We start from the raw sequence: 22,022 nt of genomic DNA, 5'->3' as shown, positions 1-22,022 counted from the left end.
ATGGGTAGGAACTTGCAATGACATTTCGGGCGTGTTTAGAGGCTGAAAACATGTTTAAAACTTGCCCTGCTTAAGCCTGTTGGGTGCAAAATCTAGCAGGAGGATAACTCGCTAAAGAATCTATTTCGACTGATACTGAATATTGCACTCTACTTGCCTATAGCCTACTCTTGGCTCTTTCGAAACACACACCGATAAATGTAGGCTAGCTACAAAACTTAATACGACGCCAAAACGTATTATTTACCTAACTGACAAGGCAACAACCTCTTCAGGGAGGCCTTTTTGGAAATTGGCAGGTTTTCATTTTAGGGTTTTAAAAATACATTTAAAAAAGGACATTTAATGGCTTCAGCAGTCATTGTGTGATGTAATGCAATCAGGAAATGTTCCCCATAAGCCACAGAGAAACCCATCCATTCTCAGGATGTGTATTTTAAGGTTGGCTCCCAGTCGAGGCTGGCGGGGCCCATGGCTCTCAGATTGGGGGTTTGAATCGGGATGATGAGAGGGGAAACGAGGGCTTGGTAGGGAGTAGGAAGTAGGTGTGGAGCTGCACAGGTTGCCTTGAGATTAGAAATAAATCTTACATTGTCTTTTTCTTTTGGTAGGATAAAGGAATTATTTCACCATGTAGTATTACTGCTTAAGGAGAAAAGAGGTGTGTGTGTGTGTGTGTGTGTGTGTGTGTGATTGAGGATGCTTTGATTGAAGCTTTGACGAGTGATGGAGTAAAGATGGAATGATTGAAGACTTGTGTTGTATGATAGAGGGATTTAGATCCTCAAGTGTCATGTAGCAGGGTTGTAAAGTAGTGGATAAGGGGTGTGGAGGCCGAAGCTTAGTGTGTTCGAGGCCCCCGTGTAAAATAGAAGGTAGTGGAGAGAGGAGTCGGCTCGGTAAGATAAGTTGGCATGCTGTCCTGTTTATCGGAGGGATGTGAGGCGCAGAGCGAAGGCTCAGCCAGGAAGGAATGAGCGGAGTCATCGCGCCTCTGTAACATGACGCTCTGTCTTGATTGCCTGGAGCAGCTGGGCAGCCACCGTATCTGTGCGGGCGTGTGCGTCTCCTCGTGTGCGAATGCATCATTTTCTGTTTGTGAGGAGGTTTGAGGAGGCACCGTTAATGTGTTTGACCAGTAGCTATCGCCGTGTCTCTTGTTGCTATGTTGATAGCTTTGTGTGTATCCTCTTTTTTACAGCATCTTACCAGCTAGTTTGTCTGTTTTGGTCATAAACTCCATGTCTGTATTCTTTGCAAACTCTCTGCATCTTAGTTTCACAACATGGAGACATTGCATTTTATTGTAACAACTTTCCTTAAATGTATTTATTGTTAACTTAAGGCACACTAATAGTTGCATGTTTTTTTGTCCTCATAATATTTTCAAATCCATATCAAGAATAATTTGCAAAATGCATATTAATAGTTTTGCTGTCTAGCAAATAATTTTCCCTCAACACGTTTTAGTCAATTTGCACATGTGTTGTTATTGATTGGTAAAATACCACCTTTAGATTAAAGAGTTGTAAACGTTAAAAACTACTGCTTAAGCGGTGGTATCTATTATTTTTGTATTGGAGGATCCATCCATTTAAAGGATAATTTACTACTTCTGTCCATGCTAGCAGGAGCCCAACCTTAGCTGCTCCAGAGGAAAGCAGACTGGTTGCCTCACACATCAAAAGATGTAAACGAATGCCACTTGGACCTGATATGGAGCGTCTGCTAAGCTAATAAGTAATCTGATGTACACAAATAATGAACAGTGGGAAAGTCTGAGCGCTTGTTCCACTTACGCATCTAGTCATTTTGTTACAATCTTGACAACTTTAAGTATTTGTGGTGCAGTAAGAGGGTCAGGGTCAGAGATGTGGGGCAGGAGGGTGAGGGGTGTGGACATTGATCAAAGACATGTGTAGGGAACATTTAGCATAGTGGTTTTCATCCTTTTTGTGGGTGGAAGCAACTGTTTTAGCACATCTGCTACGCACTTGTGTTTGAGGGAAGTCTCTCGATTCATTGATCATCAATCAGATTGATTGCCGAGTTTGACTAATTTCATTTGAGTTCATTTATTGAGTAAAAATACCAAACATAGGGGGCTCTCTCTTTCTCTCCCCTCTGTCATGTCTTATTGTCATTTTTCTTAATAAAAGCATATAATGCCCCAAAACATACATTTAAAAACAATTCTATTTTATAGAACTTTAAATTCATTGCATTTGGGGATTTAACTGTTGGTCAAAGCAAATAAGTATTAATTATACAAGTATTATATATTAAGTATTTTCATTTTTGGTTCTGGCGACTTGAATTTTATTTTAATTAGGTGATCGATCAATATAGAAAATATTGGTAATAAACCTTATTCCAAATCTTGTGCTTATAAAGTATTCAAATACATGTAAATGTTTGAAGTCAAAATTATTAAGCTTTCTGTGTTCATTGCATCCTACTGTTTGGATGTACTAATGTACTGTTTTCTCTGTTTTTACTCCTCATCCTCCAGCTCCTTTTTAGGGAAACCCCGGTTTGGCCGTATCCCTTCGCGATGCGAAGATGGCGCCCCTGCTCCCTCGCCGAGGCACCGATGCGTTCCGCCGCTTCACCAAGGAGTCGCTGGCGGAGATCGAGAGGCTCAAGGATGAAAGAAAAAAGGCTGCAGAAGTAAAGGGCCACATCGTGCTAGAGGGCCAAAAGGAAGAGGAGCCACCGGCCCCAAACGCTGATCTGGAGGCGGGCAAGAGTCTGCCCATGATCTACGGAGACCCTCCATCAGAGCTGCTCAACACACCTCTGGAGGACCTGGACCCCTTCTATGAAGACCAGCCCGTCAGTCTGAGCACATCTGGGTCTCGCATGGCGTTGAAAATCTCAGTTGAAACACACACGTAGTGTTTAATGAGCTTGATGCACTCCCGTACATAACCTTGAAATGTGACAGGATGTATTACTAAAATTTCAGCCGCATACAGTATTCCTTACGTTATGTACACCATTTCATTCGTGCTATGCATACGTTACAGTTAAACCGTTTCAAGATTGTCATCACTAAGTATTTATTGAAAGGAAGGAAGTATTATTAGACTCTATACTATCTTGCATTTATACATTATAATCTGTTTTTTTCAGACATTCATTGTGATCACTAAAGGAAACACAATCTACAGGTTCAACGCTGAACCGGCTTGCTACATTCTGAGCCCCTTTAGTTTGGTTAGAAGAGGAGCCATCAAAATTCTCATACATTCATATCCTTTGAACTATTAATGCTTGACCTTTTGAATTAGTGTTATGTTTTCACCTGGACATGAAGGGATGTTGAGTGGGAATGTCTTATGTCAGTGGTGGAAGAAGTGTTTAGATCCTTTACTTGTACTCAGAGATGTACAAATACCACACTGTGAAAATACTCCACTACTAGTAAAAGTCCCCCATTCAAAATCCTAAATTTAAGTAAAGTATGTAAGCATAAACAGAACAACGTACTTAAAGTATTCACTATTATTATATCTGATGTTTCTGGATTAATATTCCTGCTGCATTAATGTGTATGTTGCATTTTATTGCTGTACGTTGTTCAAGATTGGGCAAATTTTGACTCCTTCATATACTGTTGGGTAGTTTAATCCACAGCATGCATCAAATTCTTTAAGATTAAAACAGCTTTGGGGCCATGTGTTTTCTAGCCGATCAAAGAGGCTTGTTAAAGACTTTATTTAGCTTAAGTAGTAGTTTCTCAGGGCGGCTTCTGGCTCACCCATTGGAAGCGTGCGCCCCATGTAGGCTGGATCCTTTGCAGTGGCCCGGGTTCGGGTCCGACCTGCTACCCTTTGCTGCGTGTCATCCCCCCATCTCTCTCCCCCCATCTCTCTCCCTCCTTTCCTGTCTATCTACTATCAAATAAAGGGAAAAATACCCCAAAAAAGGATCTTTAAAAAAAAATAGTAGTTTCTCATCACTTAAAGGAAACTTTCATTCTTCAGTTAATCGCAGCCATTCAACATCAACACATCTGGAGATACATGATATTTACTGGACAGGAAGGGGATGAAAAACTATTCTTTAAAGTAACTAAAGCTGTCAGACAAATGTAGTGAAATAAAATTAACTATTAACTTCTGAGATATAGTGGGGTTGAAGCATAAAGTTGCATAACATGGGAATACTCAAGTACCCTGAATTTGTATTTTAGAAAAATGTAACGTATGTGTATGTTATACATATAATGTCCATGTCTGTTTCCTTAATCCTGAATTAAATTATTTAGCCTGTTCATCATGATGACCATTCTATCGAATTGTGTATTCATGACGCTGAGCAACCCACCAGCATGGAGTAAAACTGTTGAGTGAGTACTTCTTTATTGTAGTTTTCAGTGAGTCTTGTGTTACATGTCATTCTTCCACATACTAACTTGTGTTTCTTTCCTAGGTATGTTTTTACTGGTATCTATACCACTGAGGCAACAATCAAAGTGTTGTCAAGAGGTTTCTGTGTTGGGTCTTTTACATTCCTTCGAGATCCATGGAATTGGCTGGATTTCATGGTGATCAGCATGGCGTAAGTGCATTTATCATCTAACTTAGGGCTGCATGATTTGGGGGGAACAAGTTTTAGTTTTTTGCGTAAAAGTTCAATATTCTCAATGTTACAGATACATGTCATTGATTATTATAACGGGAAATACCATTAAAACTGCTCTATATTCCTGTGAAAGGATGAGAACAAGGATATGAATTTCCAAAAATAAATGTTGTTGCAATTGAAATCAAAAGAATTGTCTTATCAGTACATATTCTCCAAATCTTCACAATGAAAGATTTTGATTGCATAAATTGCTGCTAAACAGAAATAACTATTCAAAAAGTAAACATTTTGAGACAGATAATCAGCTTTTTTGCAAGCTGTAATTGTGCAGATTTTTGTGCGCATTTTACGCCAATAGGAAAAGGAAAATTAATTGATGTAATGTAGAGTCTTATCCGGCTTTGATTCATGGTTTGATGTTTTTCCACAGATACGTCACAGAGTTTGTTGACCTTGGCAACGTGTCAGCTCTCAGGACCTTTCGTGTACTTCGAGCCCTTAAAACAATTACTGTGATTCCTGGTATTTTTAATAATTTACACGTATTTTATTATTATCTGTTTGAGTATATGTCTGAATATGGGTGTATAATTTTACAAAGGAAAGCATATACATACATACGATTTCCTGTTTAAATTTAAATGTTCTGGCATTACGTTATGTGAGAAGATTAATAAATCATTAGCACTTGTACTCAACGGTACATGAATCATTTGTTATATTGATTATCATTTGTTGTTGCAGAGATGTTTGACTTTCTGAGATATGCCACTGGAACATCAATTGCGTTTTTTCAGGTTTGAAAACCATCGTGGCCGCCTTGATCCAGTCGGTGAAGAAAATGGTTGACGTCATGATCCTGACCGTCTTTGCCCTCGCTGTGTTCGCCCTCGTTGGCCTTCAACTCTTTATGGGAAATCTGCGTCAGAAGTGTGTGCGATGGCCCATCCCAACAAATGAAACGGCATTTGAATTTTTTAACTCCACCGCCACGTTTAACAACACCATGTCTTTCAACAACACCATGGGCGTCAATGATACAACATATTCCAATGGCACCTTCAATTTCAATGAGTATATTGAGAGCTCGGGTAAGTTTAACACATTACTATGTCTCTTAATTTTAAGCTGATATTGTCCTCTGTAGAAAAGGTTCCACGGTTTCTTGATCTTCTTGTTTGCCTGCAGAGAATCACTATTTTTTGGAAGGCAGTCTAGATGCTCTACTATGTGGAAACAGCTCTGATGCTGGGTATGTATTATGCACACTGACACCTCTGGTCGTAGTGTGATTTGGAGGCTGTGAGAGCTATATTGAAGCATGATGACTCATGATGATTCTTCTTTGTTGATAGAAAGTGCCCAGAAGGATACACGTGCATGAAGGCTGGGAGGAACCCCAACTTTGGCTACACCAGTTTTGACTCGTTTGGCTGGGCCTTCCTCGCCCTTTTCAGACTCATGACGCAGGACTACTGGGAGAACCTTTTCCAGCTGGTTGGCACTTTTTTCATTTGTTGCAAACAGATTCACAACGTCTAACTTCGGAACTATATATTCGTAAAAAAATATATAGACACGAAAAAAGAATGTGTCCTTAGTTCTCGTAGCTTCTGTTTTGCTTCAAACACAGATCCTTCGGGCGGCTGGTAAGACATACATGCTGTTCTTTGTGGTGATTATCTTTCTGGGCTCCTTCTACCTCATCAACCTCATCCTGGCTGTGGTAGCCATGGCTTATGAAGAACAGAATCAGGCAACTCAGCGAGAGGCCATCGAGAAAGAGGAAGAGTTCCAGCGACTACTAGAGGAATACAAGAATCAGGATGAGCAGGTAACTTCTACAAGTAATGCGGAGACACTATATATTTACATGTCTATGTTTTACTGTAATTGTCAACAAATAACTCAAATTGTTGCTATATAAATTGAAACAAGCACTTTAGTCAGTTAATTTCTTTTGGCAATTATTGTACACCTGTCTACCACACGTTTATATTTTATTGTATATATGTTAGATATTGTATCCCTATATTTAAAACATTGTTTTACTTGTAGGATGTTCTTTTGTACATATTTTATGATCACTGATGGAGGGAACCTGAGATTTTTTCATTGCCAACGACTGTGCTTCTCTGTGATCGTTGTGTATTTGACAATCATTTTTTTTTTGGATCTTACAGGCAAAACGTCTTGGGAGCCAATTCACTCTAACCAGTAAGAAGTCGCTCAGTCATCACACCATAGTTGGTATGACAGATGATGAACAAAGCCTTGGGCATGATGAAATTATCAAGGATTGTAACGGGAGAATCATTCCCCGTCTGTTAATCCGAGCGCCCACCATGGTCGAGGTAAATCGGCCGCCCTCCCGTCACAGTTAATCCGGTTAACTTGAAAAATGTTGTTTGGATGTGCAACTGACAGATGTAACGTCATATCTTACAGTCTGCTGCAGATTACGAACTCCGAGAGAAGTCGTTAGGCTCTGTGCACAGCAGGCTTCATCTGGAAGAACCAGGCCTGACAAAGAGGACTGGTAGTGCTCTGTCTGTGCTCACTGCAGCTGCTATAGAAGGTAGAGTGCCAATGAAGATAGAAACTTGTAGAAGAAAATTGTCAAACAGAATCACATGGTACAGAATATATTTGATCAAACTGTAAGTAGTTGACACAACAGCACCATTATGTCCATTTCAGAGTACTGTTTTTATGCTCAGTGGCAGGGTGTAAGCAGTTATAAATTTCCAGTTCATCCAGGGAATGAAGAAAAATCAAGGCTTAGTTCCCGCTTCTTAGATTACATGCTCTAATGTGTGCTTTAATTACTTAGATTATCAAGCAGTTGTTAGCATTCTACACACATTTTATCCAAGGCCAACACAGTAGCATTGTCTTGAGCTTGCCATAATCATATTGTGTGCTGGACAAATCCCTGTCAACATATTATGTCGCGCCCCCATAGTGTTAAGCTTTGGCTATTTCAGCTCGACTATAACTTGGCACAGACATGCCTTTTAATGTCACTCATCATTCCTCTCTGTTAGCTGTATCATACACATCATTTTAAGATAAGCTTTGATCACATGAAGGTATACCTATTTTTTTTTTTTCTTTGTCTAGAGTTGCAGGAGGCTCAGAGGCCGTGCCCACCCTGCTGGTACAAGTTTGCAGACTTATTCCTGAAGTGGGACTGCTGCCCGCAATGGGTATTCTTTAAAAAGTGGATGCACTTTGTGGTGATGGACCCTTTTGTCGACTTGGGCATCACCATCTGCATTGTGCTCAACACTCTCTTCATGGCTATGGAGCACTACCCCATGACCCCAGAGTTTGAACATATGCTCTCAGTGGGGAATCTGGTGAATATTGCCCCATTACATTTCAATGTAATCGCAGAAATGTCTAGATTTGAAAAGAAATGTATGCCCCTATAGGTTTTCACCGGGATCTTCACAGCAGAGATGTTCTTCAAGCTGATGGCCATGGATCCCTACTACTACTTCCAAGTTGGCTGGAACATTTTCGACAGCATCATCGTCACTCTCAGTCTGGTAGAGTTGGGGCTGGCAAATGTCCAGGGCTTGTCTGTCCTCAGGTCCTTCCGTCTGGTAAGAAACTACAATATATGCATCCATTTAAAAACAAAGAAAGAACAGCCTACATTATTATTCATTTTCTTTGCTTGTGTCTGTACTGTGTTGGAGATAGCTTCGTGTCTTCAAACTTGCAAAGTCCTGGCCCACGCTCAACATGCTGATCAAAATTATTGGTAACTCAGTAGGAGCTTTAGGAAACCTGACTTTGGTGCTGGCCATCATCGTCTTCATCTTTGCCGTGGTGGGTATGCAGCTCTTTGGCAAGAGCTACAAGGAATGCGTGTGCAAGATCTCCGTAGACTGCGAGCTGCCGCGCTGGCACATGAACGACTTCTTCCACTCGTTCCTAATCGTGTTCCGCATCTTATGCGGGGAGTGGATCGAGACCATGTGGGACTGCATGGAGGTGGCAGGAGCTGGGATGTGTTTAGTTGTCTTCATGATGGTCATGGTCATCGGAAATCTAGTGGTGAGTAGAACATTTTTTCAATCACTGCTGATCCATATCTTAAATCTAAAACATGGTGGCATATGATTTTACCCTGGGAATTCAGACCGAAAGTAGTCTTGCTTTGCCAGACCATCCTCCACAGCGCCGCGGAGGAGGGTCTAGCTTGTCCACCCAGCATTCAGTGATGGGAGAAAAATGTGCTCTGGTGTAGTAAAATCATCTTGGGCTGCACGTGTCATACGGAGCCTCGGAAAGGAACTTGTTTTGGTTGAATGTGTGTACATTCAAAAGTTGTTTTAGTTGTAGATTGGACAGATTCTGGTTTCTATGGTTTAGTGGCATGTCTTTAAACCAATCAAAATCGTCCTGAACGGCACTAAGTACCCAATGGAGCGACAGAGCCTCCGCAAAGTAGCCTCTGGAAGGAACGTGTTTTGGTGGAACGTGTGTACGTTCAGAAGTTGTTTTAGTCGTGCAACAGAAAACTCAGATTGGACAGAAAGTCTAGCTAGCTGTCTGGATTTTCCCTGCAGAGGTCTGAGGAGCAGGTAACCATAGTCCTCATAAATCGACCGGAGTTTAAAATTCCAGCACTAAGAAAGCGGAAGTTAACAGACATTTGGCCGGAAAGAGTGAAATCCAGTGGAATTTTCAGGTTTTAATGGAGCAATCCCGGAAGGGGAACGTCGTGGCTATGGACTAGGACGTGTTGTTTCATGTACCAGAGGGATAAGGAAGTACAATCCAAAAAGGCCAGTTTGAATTGAATATATGCATTTTTCTGTTTCCCATTGACATCCACAAAGTGGTTGCTAGTCTGCCTGGGGTCCACACAAAAACAATAACAATAGAAGACTTGATGGTAGTTCACATAAATTCTACGATTACTCAGACACCAACAAATGTTACACAAATGCCAAATTTCACAATGTTAACCAAAGTGAAAATGTATTTGTACCTCTTCCCTGACCAAGTCCAACATGTAGAGGGGTTCTTTCTTAGCTCATGCTACACCCTTCCAACACGTTTCATGAAAATCAGGCAAGTAGTTCTTCCACAATCCTTAATCATTTAAAAACCTAATTACATACATCAGTCTCATTGGAAATTTTACTTTTGACACTCAAGTATATTTTGCTGATATACTGATATACTTCTGTAAGCTACTAAAGGATTTTGAATTTTGAATGCAGGATTTTACCTTGCAACTTAAGAAAAGAAACCGACTACCACTAAATCCTACACTGGTATGTAACGTGTCCTTTAAACAATTTGCTTTTCAGACATGACTTTTTTTTCTGGATGATGACTTTATATATATATATATATATATATATATATATATATATATATATATATATATATGAATATGTAAGGAGACATAGAAGACATAGAATATGTAAGGAGACATAGAAGAATGTATAATGTTACACAGCTCAATTTCAATGAGATAAAAATAGTAATTTCTCTGTTTATGTTCAGGGTAAATAGACATCATGATTCTTATTTGGTGGCTGCGTTGTCAGTGTCTTTTTAGTCTGAGCTTATAAAAGCTAATCTCGAGGAGATGATCATTCCTGAGCTCACAGATGCTGCCACTCAACTACACATGCAACCACCATGACTGCAAAGCTGTCAAGCTGACAAACTATTTGGAAAAATCTTACAATGTAACAGTTATCTTGATATAATGCCAGGAGATTTTCTGGCTTGCATGTCTCAGCAGTCTATTGTTAACCCCTCAGCTGAGAGATTCCAAGGCCAGGCACAGATGAAGAGGGGGGAGGGAGGGGGGCACTGCAGCATCTGAGGTATTGTAGTACAAGTAATATACACATAAACACACAGGAGAGAATACAATACATATATTTGAATGTTTTTGGAGCTCAGAAGTGGCTTGTGTTACACTGTAAACACAGATGTCCACATATTCTAATATGAAGAATATCACCATGTCAAATGATAATGAAATTCACCAACCTTTTCACACAGTGTCTGGGTGAATTTGCGTTTGTGATGCTTAGTGAAGAATCCTGAATGTCTGGAGCACGGAAATACTGTCCCTGACATTTTATCTTGGCCTCACAAAACAAGGACGTAGGACAGATAATACAGATGATCACACTCAGACATAATTTCAGCATCGTATTTAATGACTAGAGCCAAAGCCATTTCCTGTTTGGTTATTCATAGAAATGGAAAAGAAGTGGCTCGTGGTCAAGCTGACAAAGATATTGCAATGACCACACTGTGCCAAAATGATCATTTTGGGGGGGGGGGGGGGGGCTATTTAAATCAAGTGATTTGAATCACCAAACAGTGGTTTTGACCTTGAGTATGTGCTAAGATCCGGCTCTAGAAAGCCTGCTGCCACTAAGGGAACAAACACAGCTGTGACAGCTGAGCGAGCAGAGCTCAGGTGGCAGGGAGACTGGGTGTTAAGGAAAAGTAAGGTGATAGCAGATTGAAGCGTAATTGATGAAGAGGTGATTCTATTGGGCCATCAGTGCCACAGCAGTTGGAATGAATTTAACTGGCTTATGTTTAGGAACGTGCTGTGGTCATTTTTTGCTCATTATCTTTCCTTTTTATGATCAAAAAGGCTCTTGATCGGGGCGCCTGGGTAGCTCACCGGGTTGAGTGTGCGCCCCATGTACAGAGGATCAGTCCTTGCTGCAGCCCCCGTCAGTTCGATTTTGACCTTTGCTGCATGTCAGTTCCCACTCTCTCCCCCTTTCCTGTCTTCAGCTGTCATGCCTAATAAAGACCTAAAATGCCCCCAAACTAATCTAATCTAAAAGCTCCTGAATTTCCTGAAATTGGAGCATTTGGCATTCGAGTTGTTGCGTAAGAAGAAAGAAAAACACTTATTTTTAAATATTATTTTATATATCTTTAAAGGCTCATATGCTCCTTATTAAGAACATGTGGAATTCTTTTTCTAGAAATATTATGGTGCAGCAAGTTACACCCGTTTACTTTCTTGCAGAGAGTTTGATGAGAAGATCGATACTTTTGTTAAATCTGAAACTAAAGCCAGCAGGGGGTTAGCTTAGCGTAAAGACTGGACGCAGGGGACACGCTAGCCCGGCCATGTCCAAGCTACTGACTCCCTGGCAACCTTACGGTGTGTAAAAGACGCTCAATGTTTTTTTGTTGCCTCCAATGTCGCCTTCCAGGCAGCTAACCCTAAGTACAACCATTGCCGCGCTTCCCTGGAAGGAGATGTTGGGGTCAAAAAACACCAAACACCATAAAAGACTCACTGTACCCGGCCAAGAAATCCTGTAAATAACCACACATAAAACCACAACAAATCAATTTTAATACACAGAGTTAACAAACAAGATATTAGATGTTTATTAGAGGTGCTGCTAGGCAGATTATTTTTTAATTTTTGACAGAGCCAGGCTAGCTGTTCACCTTTTTCCAGACTTTTCGTTTCAGATTTAAATGATAGACATGAGAGTTTTATTTGCTCATCTATTCTAACTCTCGGCAAGAAAGCAAATATTTCCAAAAATGTCAAAACTACAGTATTTCTGTTTAAAAACCGAGCTTCTCACATCAGCATGTTACTAAAGTTGCGCTATAGGAAAGGGAATTGAGAACAACTGGGAAATCACCTAACCATCATGTCTGTTTCCAGTCTACGGTTGGGCTTGTGTTTTGTGCAGCTCATCCTTTCCCCTCAGCCGTCTTTACTGATTCACAGCTCCCATGCTGACATGAGGGAGATGAGCCTGCCGTGTAACCATGATCTCCCGCTAAACCTGGGAAAGAGGAACCGAGAAATTGACTAACAGGCTTAGACACTAAAGATAGCTCCGTCTGCAACAGGAGGCAGACAACATAATATTCATTGAAGTGCCATCACAGGACCAATTTGATATGTGATGTGTATTTGAGCCGGACTTTTAGTCGGCATTCTTTGACACAGCAATAATTAAATCAATAATTATTTAACTTGCAGACGCAATGGGGATTCACTTGCTTTTAATTCAGATAGAAAAAACATGATTTAATTCTCATCAAGTAATCACAGATATAAACTGAGTCTTGATATTTCATACACTGTAGCTGCATACTAAATACAGACTGTGTGCACCTGTTGCAATGCAACGTTAGGATAAATGGGGAGGAGAATAGGAAAATGTTTTAATGCTACTATGCTTGAAAAATCTGATTTAGACTTCAGCGTATATATTTATTGTTGGCTTCATGTTTCTTTCGTCAGGTGTTGAACCTCTTCCTGGCCTTGCTGCTCAGCTCGTTCAGCGGAGACAACCTCTCCACGGGGGACGACGACGGAGAGATGAACAATCTCCAGATTGCCATTAGCAGGATCACACGAGGCATCGACTGGTTCAAAGCATTCATGGTTCAAACTGTCCTGCAGATTCTGGGCAGAAAGCCCAAAGAGCCGGATGAGGGTCTGACGGACGACGAGGACCCTAAAACCGAGGCAATTGAAATGAACCACTTGGACACCAGTCAGAATTTTAGAATGGCAGATGGGATACCTAATTGTTTGGTTGAAGGCCGGCCTTCTGGAGTAATTGTGGATGGAGAGCTTATTCTCAATGTGCCAATCGCTCAGGTAGAGTCCGACTTTGAAAACCTGGATGATGATGATGATGAAAATGATGCTGATTGTGCTGATGACTCAGAGATTTCAGATGAGATAAATAGCCAACATTACTTGGTAAGTACAGCAACAACATCTATATTTTAAAGATGTAACACTTTTACTTCATTGTCAATCTCAGAAATTGTTTAAACTTTAAAAATCAAGTTGCCGGGTTGGATCAGCGGTAGAGCAGCAGGCACTCTCTCTCTCCACTGTCTCACCTAGCTGTTTGTATATCAGAAATGTTTAGCTTTGTTGCATTCGCAAATATCTCTGTGAGGATGAACAGGGCCTTGATTGCACTACTTAACAGCCTTGCACAGCCACGTATGTGTTTTCCCTCATTATGGCTGATTAGAGTGTACGTGAGGTCAATAAAGTCTGTGTACTGAATTCAAAATAGAAATGGTGAAAGTGTAAGTTGTTCGGCCTCAACAGGTGAAAGAAAGCTTTCAAAATATGAGGAAGATATCACTCAAGCAACTTTCGTAGACGCCCACACAGTCTATAGAGGTCCAATCATAATTGAGAACCCCTCTGTAGGTGTTCTGCAGAGCCTAGAAAATAAACCCTCACCCAGATATAAACTATAAATGAGAAGCTAATCAAATGTTAAAATGTATATGAATGCTTACTAAAGTTCATTCTCTATTCCTCCGCTATTTTAGGAAAACTTAGAAGACCAAAGTAGCTTGCTGGGAAAAGGCAAAGTAAGTAAATCTGTAAGCTGACATGAACAAAACAAAATTGCACACAGGGTTCTGCTCAAAACAGAACACTCAATAATGTATATTTTGCATGGTGGTAACTGAGCTTCAATTGTAATTCTTGACTAGTTGATGGGGGCTTTGAATGATGGGGATTCTTCAGTGTGTAGCACAGTGGACTATCAACCACCTGAGCCTGAACCAGAAGAAGTGGAAGAAGAAGAGCCAGACCCTGTGGAGCCAGAGGCCTGCTTCACTGACAGTATGAACAACCACGATAAAACCCAATCATTCAACCACAAACTTTAAAATGATCTTCTCACAGACGATAAACCTTTGATTTTCCTCTCCCCTCAGACTGTGTGAAGCGCTGGCCGTGTCTAACTGTGGACATCACCCAAGGTAAAGGCAAGAAATGGTGGAACCTCCGTAGGACTTGCTTCACTATTGTGGAGCATGACTGGTTTGAAACCTTCATAGTCTTTATGATCCTCCTCAGCAGCGGAGCTCTGGTGAGTGCTGTCATCAGTGCAACAAATTTAGAAATGTCGACTGTTTTGACATAGTGTTAAGTTACTGTTACACTGTGTATTCAAGTAGCTCATATCTTTCTTTGGCAGGCCTTTGAAGACATATACATAGAAAGGCGCCGAACCATCAAAATAATTCTGGAGTTTGCAGACAAAGTTTTCACCTACATCTTTATCATCGAGATGCTCCTTAAATGGGTTGCATACGGCTTCAAGACCTACTTCACCAACGCTTGGTGTTGGTTAGACTTTTTCATTGTAGATGTAAGTTTTGCCATCTCACTTTAAAGCTGACCTGTATGTGTAACTTTCAACAGAGCATGCGTACAAACATGTTTTATGTCAAAGTCCGTGGTAACACTTGAATAGGAAATGTCTTGATTCTGCCACAGATTTCCCTGATAAGTTTAGCTGCCAACTGGATGGGATACGCTGAGCTTGGACCAATCAAATCACTCAGGACTCTCAGGGCACTAAGACCTCTTCGAGCGCTGTCAAGATTTGAAGGGATGAGGGTGCGTTTTTGGCTGTTCAACCACGTTTGAACCATGTGCACGGCTAACATTGATTTAGATGATGCAAAAGCAGTTTTGTTTAATGCATTGTCATACTACTTTGACTGGCTTTCCTCTACAATGTGTGTTGAGTGCATGCTTACACAATGGCTGCTGTACCCGAGCGGACTGAGGCAAGATTGAGTACAGGTAGGATTTGATGGCAAGCTTGTTGATCACTCTTACGAACAAACTAAACTATTTAATATCATTATTTTCTTTATTCAGGACACAAACAATGGGTCCATAGCACACAGGTGTATGCATCAACACTTACAAACATTTGGCTTGCGCTGCTCCATTGTGGCATTTTAAGCAGCAGCCTCATGCCATCATTGTATGGCACATTGAGTTTCTGCATACTACTGCTTTCATAGCGCCGCCACAAGTGGGCAGTATACAGTACATTGGGATGAAAAAAGCTTTAAAAAGTCTTGTCTTCACAGACAATAAACACATATTAAATTTGCGATTCAGCATACTGATGTATGCTTGTGCATAAATCATACAGTACTGTCAGTGAATGTGCCTATCATGAGACAGGTCATCAGTAACATAGTGCCCTAAGTATTTGACCTCATCACACTTAAGGGCAGCACCAGACAGAGAGAGAGCAGGAAATGACAATGTGTTGTCCTCCCTGCTTCAAACAGTCATCGTACTACTGTCCTTTTAATTGTACTTGATGTCCAAATTTGAGCCATATTGGGAGCAGACCCTTAGTAACTGTTGAAGGCTATATGGACTAAGAATCACCAGATCATATGCGTGCATTAGGTGGTTGATAATGGTGTTCCCAACCACACAGCCTGTTCCACAGTTTTTTAGCAGCTTTGATAGATACAAAAACGAAAGGGAGATAAAATGCTTTCCGGCCAACCTTGATTGCCTACATTGAATGGTGCTGACATAGTTACCTCATTTCACATACATTGACTGATGAGCAGACCAAAAAGCCAAGATTCTCACTAGATATTTGGGAACGCTACTGTTATGTAATTTGCAGAACAGCTTCTCATGATTTACATGATCAAAGGCTTAAGAGGCATCAATACATAAATAAATAAAATCTGGAACTAGGCCTATTATACAGATCTAGGACCTGCTTTAAGACTAAAATACACACATCCGTGCCATGTTTGGGTTTGAAGCCAAACTGGCTGTCAGAGGTCAAGACAAACTTTTCCAGCCTATTCAGTATATTTCTGACCTTGGATAAGACCTTGGATAAAATATGGCCAGAGCTATAGGCTGGTAATTATCCAAGCTGTTCATTTTGTATATTTTTCTAAATAATGCTCTACATTTGTATATAATCCCTGAACTGTACTAAAGTCCTCTCCTTTGGGCAGGTGGTGGTGAATGCTCTCGTTGGAGCGATTCCTTCCATCTTCAACGTGTTGCTGGTTTGTCTGATTTTCTGGCTCATCTTCAGCATCATGGGAGTTAACCTGTTTGCGGGGAAGTTCTACCGCTGCATCAACACCACCACAGAGGAGCTGTTTCCCATTACAGAGGTCAACAACCGGAGCGACTGCATGGCTGTCAAAGAGGCAACGAAGGAAGCCCGCTGGGTCAACGTCAAAGTCAACTATGACAATGTTGGACTAGGCTATCTGTCACTGCTTCAAGTGGTGGGGAGTGCTGTTTCCATTATAGTATACTTGAAAATAAAGTGGTTGAAATAGTTTTTCAATGACAGATTTTTGCTCTGTGTTTTCAGTCAACTTTTAAAGGCTGGATGGACATCATGTATGCTGCCGTTGACTCAAGAGAGGTAGTAATTTACAATAGTACGTTTAGCATTAAATATGTAGGTATCCCTTTGTTTCATAGCCCGTTGTATCAGTACTTACACAGGAAACAAATCATATTAAAACAGCCTGTGTACAGACCAGTCATTTAGTCTATTATTCTATGTCCATGTATACTTTTGGTGAATTACAAAATGATGTGATAATATTTTGAAAAACAGTTGAGGCAACTTATGAGAATGAGCTTTGAAAAGTGTGGTCTTTACATACAGTGAACACACACTGAATTTTTACAATTCAGCACACAAACTTGGGACTCCAAAAAAGTTTTAAATAACTTAATAAAACAATTTGGCTTAGACACTGTGTATATTAAGCAGCATTTTATTGGGCATGGATAGAAATAAAATAAATGCAAGTCAGGATATCAAATACTCTCTTTCCCCTTTCTTACACCCCTGCTCTTTAAGATAATTGAATATATATGTAACATATATGTGACAGATGGTGATGGTGAAGTGAGTCCAGTCTTTGGATCTACGAGTACCCTGTCTCAATATCATATTCCAGTATAACCTTTTATCCCCTGTGTTCCCCACTCGGTCTCACACCAATCTTTCATGCTAATGCTAAACAATGTTTTGTTCATTTTTAGGTAGAGGAGCAACCTTCTTATGAGATCAACCTCTACATGTACATTTACTTTGTAATCTTCATCATCTTTGGTTCTTTCTTCACACTCAACCTCTTCATTGGTGTCATTATTGACAATTTCAACCAACAAAAGAAGAAGATAAGTATCTGCGCCAATTCAAAATCAATTGATGGTTTTTCTATAAGTTTAACATCTATACTTGTTGTCACCTAATTAAAATACTCATAATAACAATCTTTGTATTATGTTGTGTCTGCACTTTGGAGATAAAGACCTCTTCATGACTGAGGAACAAAAAAAGTACTATGAAGCCATGAAGAAACTTGGCTCAAAGAAGCCACAGAAGCCGATTCCACGTCCAACGGTATGTCATTCATTTAAACTTAAAGACTATTGTTTGACTATTTGTTTTAAATGAGGTTGCCCTAAGTAATGACACATCAGCTCGGCATGCATGGTATATTGACATCAATAGTGAGCACTGTGTTGGCCCTTTCTGCACACTCCTGGTGTGAACAGGCCAAATGACCCTATTGGAGTTGTGTTTTTGTTTGTCACAGAACTTAATCCAGGGATTGGTGTTTGACTTCATCAGTCAGCAGTTCTTTGACATCTTCATCATGGTGCTCATCTGCCTCAACATGGTGACCATGATGGTAGAGACGGACAACCAGAGCGCAGAGAAGGAAGATTTCCTCTTTAAAGTAAACGTGGCTTTCATCGTCGTCTTCACCGGAGAGTGTGTGTTGAAGCTCTTTGCCCTGCGACAATACTACTTCACCAACGGATGGAACGTTTTTGATTTTGTTGTGGTCATCTTGTCCATAGCTGGTGGGTGAATTACATTACTTAGAATCTACAATTTGCTACTGTGTTCAAACCGACAATAGGTGTTATATATTTTGTCTCCTTTTATTTCAGGTACAATGCTCTCAGACATAATCGAGAAGTACTTTGTGTCACCCACTCTGTTCAGAGTGATCAGACTGGCCAGAATAGGCAGGATTCTGAGACTTATCAAAGGAGCAAAGGGCATTCGGACGCTTCTCTTCGCTTTAATGATGTCCCTTCCTGCCCTGTTCAATATTGGTCTCCTGCTCTTCCTTGTTATGTTCATCTTCTCCATATTTGGCATGTCAAACTTTGCCTATGTCAAGAAGCAGGCTGGAATCGATGATGTATTTAACTTTGAGACGTTTGGGGGAAGCATTATCTGCTTGTTTGAGATCACAACATCAGCCGGCTGGGATGGACTTTTACTTCCAATGCTTAGCAACGAGTTTCCAGACTGTGATCCAGACTTCGAGAACCCAGGCACAGATGTAAAGGGTAACTGTGGCAATCCGGTCATGAGCATGACATTCTTCTGCAGCTACATCATCGTCACATTTTTAGTGGTGGTCAACATGTATATCGCCATCATCTTGGAGAACTTCAATGTGGCGCAGGAGGAGAGCGGTGATGCACTCTGCGAGGAGGACTTTGAGATGTTCAATGAGACTTGGGAGAAGTTTGACTTAGATGGATCTCAGTTCATTGAGTATTCCCGGCTCTCAGATTTCTGTGATACCTTGCAGCCGCCGCTGAGGGTTGCCAAGCCCAATCGGCTTCGCCTGATTGAAATGGATCTGCCCCTGGTCATTGGGGACAGGATTCACTGCCTGGATGTCTTGATGGCCGTCACACAGATGGTCTTGGGAGACACGGTGGAGATGGCGGCAATGCGGCTGAGCATCGAGGCCAAGTTTATCCTGAGCAACCCCACCTCAGACTCCTTTGCACCAATTACGACAACGGTGCGCCACAAAGAAGAGCAGATGGCCGTTGTAGTCATTCAGAGGGCCTACCGCAACCACCTGCTGAAACGCTGCGTACGCCACGCAGCATTTATGCACCGCTGTAAGAGGGTGGGTAGAAAGGACGAAGGTAAAGACCCACCAGAGAAAGAGGGTATGCTCGCACGAAGGATGGGAGTGCTCTATGGGAGCAACGTGGACCTTGCAGAGGAGATGGAGCAGGCTGATTTAGAAACTCTAGCAAGCCGACAGCCTCCTGATCCCGAGACATTGTCACTTTACACAGAGGCCCAGTGCGGTCTAGAACCCCCTGAGCCAAATATCATTGTTGTACCTGTAGAAATTACTAATGAGGTTTTATTACATTCTGCCCCCAACCCACACCTCTCTATCCTACATGCAAATCTGAGAGAGACGATGGTATAACAAACAGCAGAAGACAATTAATCATGTCGCCCCCCCCCCCTTTTTTTTTGTTTCACCAGTCAAGGAAGTAGTGTTGGCATTTCATTTTCCACATTAGCTGTTACACATTGTTAAAGAATGTTTAAACTGCATTTTTGATCATTCAGATTGACAAACAATTCCTGTTTTTTTTAATTCAGTATTTAAGAGCCTTTCTGGATTGAAGGTGAAACTGGAGCACATGGTTTTTCTCTTATAATAAAGACATCGGGAAATATAAACCACAATCAACGCTAAATAGGAAGTAACTAAAAAAAAAAAGTTTATACATTAAATGTGTAAATGATTTAATTGGGCTGCAAAAAAACTATTATATGCTAAAATATACAATTACCAGTGTTTATTCACATGGTCGAAACCTCTCTTCTGTTGCTGTGATGCTTTTTCTCTAGATATTGGTGGGGATGAATTGTTTATTTAAATTGTCATTCCCAATTTAAAGCTATAGTGCGTAGTTTCTGCCGCCCCATGAGGAATTTTAAGTAATGACAACAAAACTGTTGCCTGTCGCTAAAAGTCTAATTAGCTTTGTAGCAACTTATTTGGCAATGGCTTGAATGTTACGGACGTTAATTAACACCAAAAGTTATTATTAAAGCATTAAGGGCACAAATACAGATACGATTTCTTAGCTTTTAAAATGTACACTGGCTTTGAGAGCATTACTTAATGTCAGCCGGAAAAAAATATAGTTAGTATTTGTTGTTTTAAGATTAAACATCATAGTGGACCACAACCTGTCATATGATAGCTTTATGATAAAAAAAAACAATCTTGAAATTGCAAGATTGAGCACCCTGTATTTCAGAAATCTTTTTTATAATTAGTCATTTTAATGCACACTTTTGTTGAAGCCTTCATTTATGCCAGCAATAACTTTGCTTTGGTATGGCTATTACCAGAAAACCAAAACATGTGCCCCAGTTTCTAACTAAAGAGTAACTTGAAAAGCACATGGTAAATCCTGAGTGATCCTTAATAGGTTTGTCTTTATGATATACACAGTGTGTATACATTCAAAAGCAACAACATATCCATCTTCTTCGTCTGGTATGACAAGAATGCAGCGCTATTGTCCAACTCTTCAGAGCAATATAAAGTAGTATACTACGTCATCGTAAGAGACACACTGAAATTCATGATTTTTGAAAAAATGTGAACCGAGCAAAACCGTATTTCTGCTTACTTTAAGTATGTGGAATCTCATTAATAAGAAGGCTCTACATGCTCTTATTTTATGTAGACACTAAATGATTTCTTTGGCTTATCTTGATCGGATTTATCCCAGTCTACCAGTGAAACCTTGATCCCTGTTATTCTTTATTAGTTAAGGATAACATAGGCCAGCTAATGGAGTCAACATCTGAAGGCCCAGTTTATATTGCACTATTTATATCCCTTCCATGCCTGTCAAGTTAAAGCAGTTGCCTGTGTAAGACCGACAGACCTTCCTGTTTTCTAAGATGATTTTATCACTAATGTATGCATGTCTTATGTTGTCTTTTTTTTAAAGATTATTTTTTGGGGCATTTTTCCCTTTATTAGTGTCAGTGGGTAGACAGGAAAGGTGAGAGAGAGATGGGGGATGACACCCAGCAAAGGGCCTCAGGTCAGACTCCAACCTGGGCCGCTGCAAAGGACTCAGCCTACATGTGGTGTACGCTCTTATTGGGTGAGCTAGAAGTTGCCCCATTTTGTCTTATTTTTCAGTCCCCTCAGACAATTCTCAAAACTCCAAATCAGTCACTTGTTTTCCATGTCAGCATTTAGATTCAGACGCTGTGACTGTAAACTTAATATGCAAGTGTTTACATTAACAGAAGTGCCAAGCTCCCTGTTCATTTCAACCACATTTGTCAACTTTAACAACAATAATGCTAGCAATACCGTAATATAAGTCCTCGCTGTACATGTTAAGAGGTTTTACCTCCGGTTGCGTCAGGTTTGTCTTTTGACATGATCTCAAATTTATCGGGAATTTTTAATTTAGTTAAACACACGGCTCGGAAGCTCTGAAGTCCAATAAATGTGTAGATAATCACGCCCATTTATACATTTACAAACAATCTTCATGCGCAGTAGTCATCTCAAGTCTGTCCTCGTGTAGAAAGGTTGCTTCACTTGCTGTTGTGTAAGTCTTAACTGAATTTAAAATGTCTTACTCTGAATATACAACATATGCACTTTTACAGTTTTCTTCTTTTTTTTTACAATAGACTATAGAAAGTTGTCTTTTCTCTTGTTTAGGTGTTAAGCTCTGTTTTAACATCAAACCTGGGTTAAAAAAA

At 40.5% G+C, this 22,022-nt stretch overlaps 1 protein-coding gene across 3 annotated transcripts in view; it reads left to right on the top strand.

Annotated features, from left to right (window-relative positions):
• scn4aa (sodium channel, voltage-gated, type IV, alpha, a) overlaps positions 1 to 22,022 on the top strand; it is a 26,266-nt gene extending 4,244 nt beyond the window's left edge. The window contains exons 2-27 of one of the 3 annotated variants that reach the window (XM_034861245.1): positions 2,513 to 2,835; positions 3,136 to 3,254; positions 4,265 to 4,354; positions 4,438 to 4,566; positions 5,024 to 5,115; positions 5,391 to 5,684; positions 5,782 to 5,845; positions 5,949 to 6,090; positions 6,227 to 6,427; positions 6,777 to 6,947; positions 7,042 to 7,171; positions 7,717 to 7,955; positions 8,031 to 8,204; positions 8,305 to 8,661; positions 12,881 to 13,348; positions 13,942 to 13,983; positions 14,110 to 14,242; positions 14,338 to 14,492; positions 14,601 to 14,774; positions 14,903 to 15,025; positions 16,417 to 16,698; positions 16,788 to 16,841; positions 17,474 to 17,611; positions 17,733 to 17,837; positions 18,034 to 18,304; positions 18,395 to 19,695. In XM_034861245.1, coding sequence (XP_034717136.1) covers positions 2,563 to 2,835; positions 3,136 to 3,254; positions 4,265 to 4,354; positions 4,438 to 4,566; positions 5,024 to 5,115; positions 5,391 to 5,684; positions 5,782 to 5,845; positions 5,949 to 6,090; positions 6,227 to 6,427; positions 6,777 to 6,947; positions 7,042 to 7,171; positions 7,717 to 7,955; positions 8,031 to 8,204; positions 8,305 to 8,661; positions 12,881 to 13,348; positions 13,942 to 13,983; positions 14,110 to 14,242; positions 14,338 to 14,492; positions 14,601 to 14,774; positions 14,903 to 15,025; positions 16,417 to 16,698; positions 16,788 to 16,841; positions 17,474 to 17,611; positions 17,733 to 17,837; positions 18,034 to 18,304; positions 18,395 to 19,695 — 5,721 coding nt within the window. In that variant the 5' untranslated portion in view covers positions 2,513 to 2,562. Of the gene's footprint in view, positions 1 to 2,512; positions 2,836 to 3,135; positions 3,255 to 4,264; positions 4,355 to 4,437; positions 4,567 to 5,023; positions 5,116 to 5,390; positions 5,685 to 5,781; positions 5,846 to 5,948; positions 6,091 to 6,203; positions 6,428 to 6,776; positions 6,948 to 7,041; positions 7,172 to 7,716; positions 7,956 to 8,030; positions 8,205 to 8,304; positions 8,662 to 12,880; positions 13,349 to 13,941; positions 13,984 to 14,109; positions 14,243 to 14,337; positions 14,493 to 14,600; positions 14,775 to 14,902; positions 15,026 to 16,416; positions 16,699 to 16,787; positions 16,842 to 17,473; positions 17,612 to 17,732; positions 17,838 to 18,033; positions 18,305 to 18,394 lie in introns of those variants that run through there. The other 2 variants (XM_034861246.1, XM_034861247.1) reach the window with 2 other exon arrangements.

Source organism: Etheostoma cragini, chromosome 21 (assembly GCF_013103735.1).
Source record: "Etheostoma cragini isolate CJK2018 chromosome 21, CSU_Ecrag_1.0, whole genome shotgun sequence".
Taxonomy (NCBI): Eukaryota; Metazoa; Chordata; class Actinopteri; order Perciformes; family Percidae; genus Etheostoma; species Etheostoma cragini.
The sequence above is the reverse complement of the archived record's forward strand: the minus strand, read 5'-3'. Positions and strand labels throughout refer to the sequence as shown.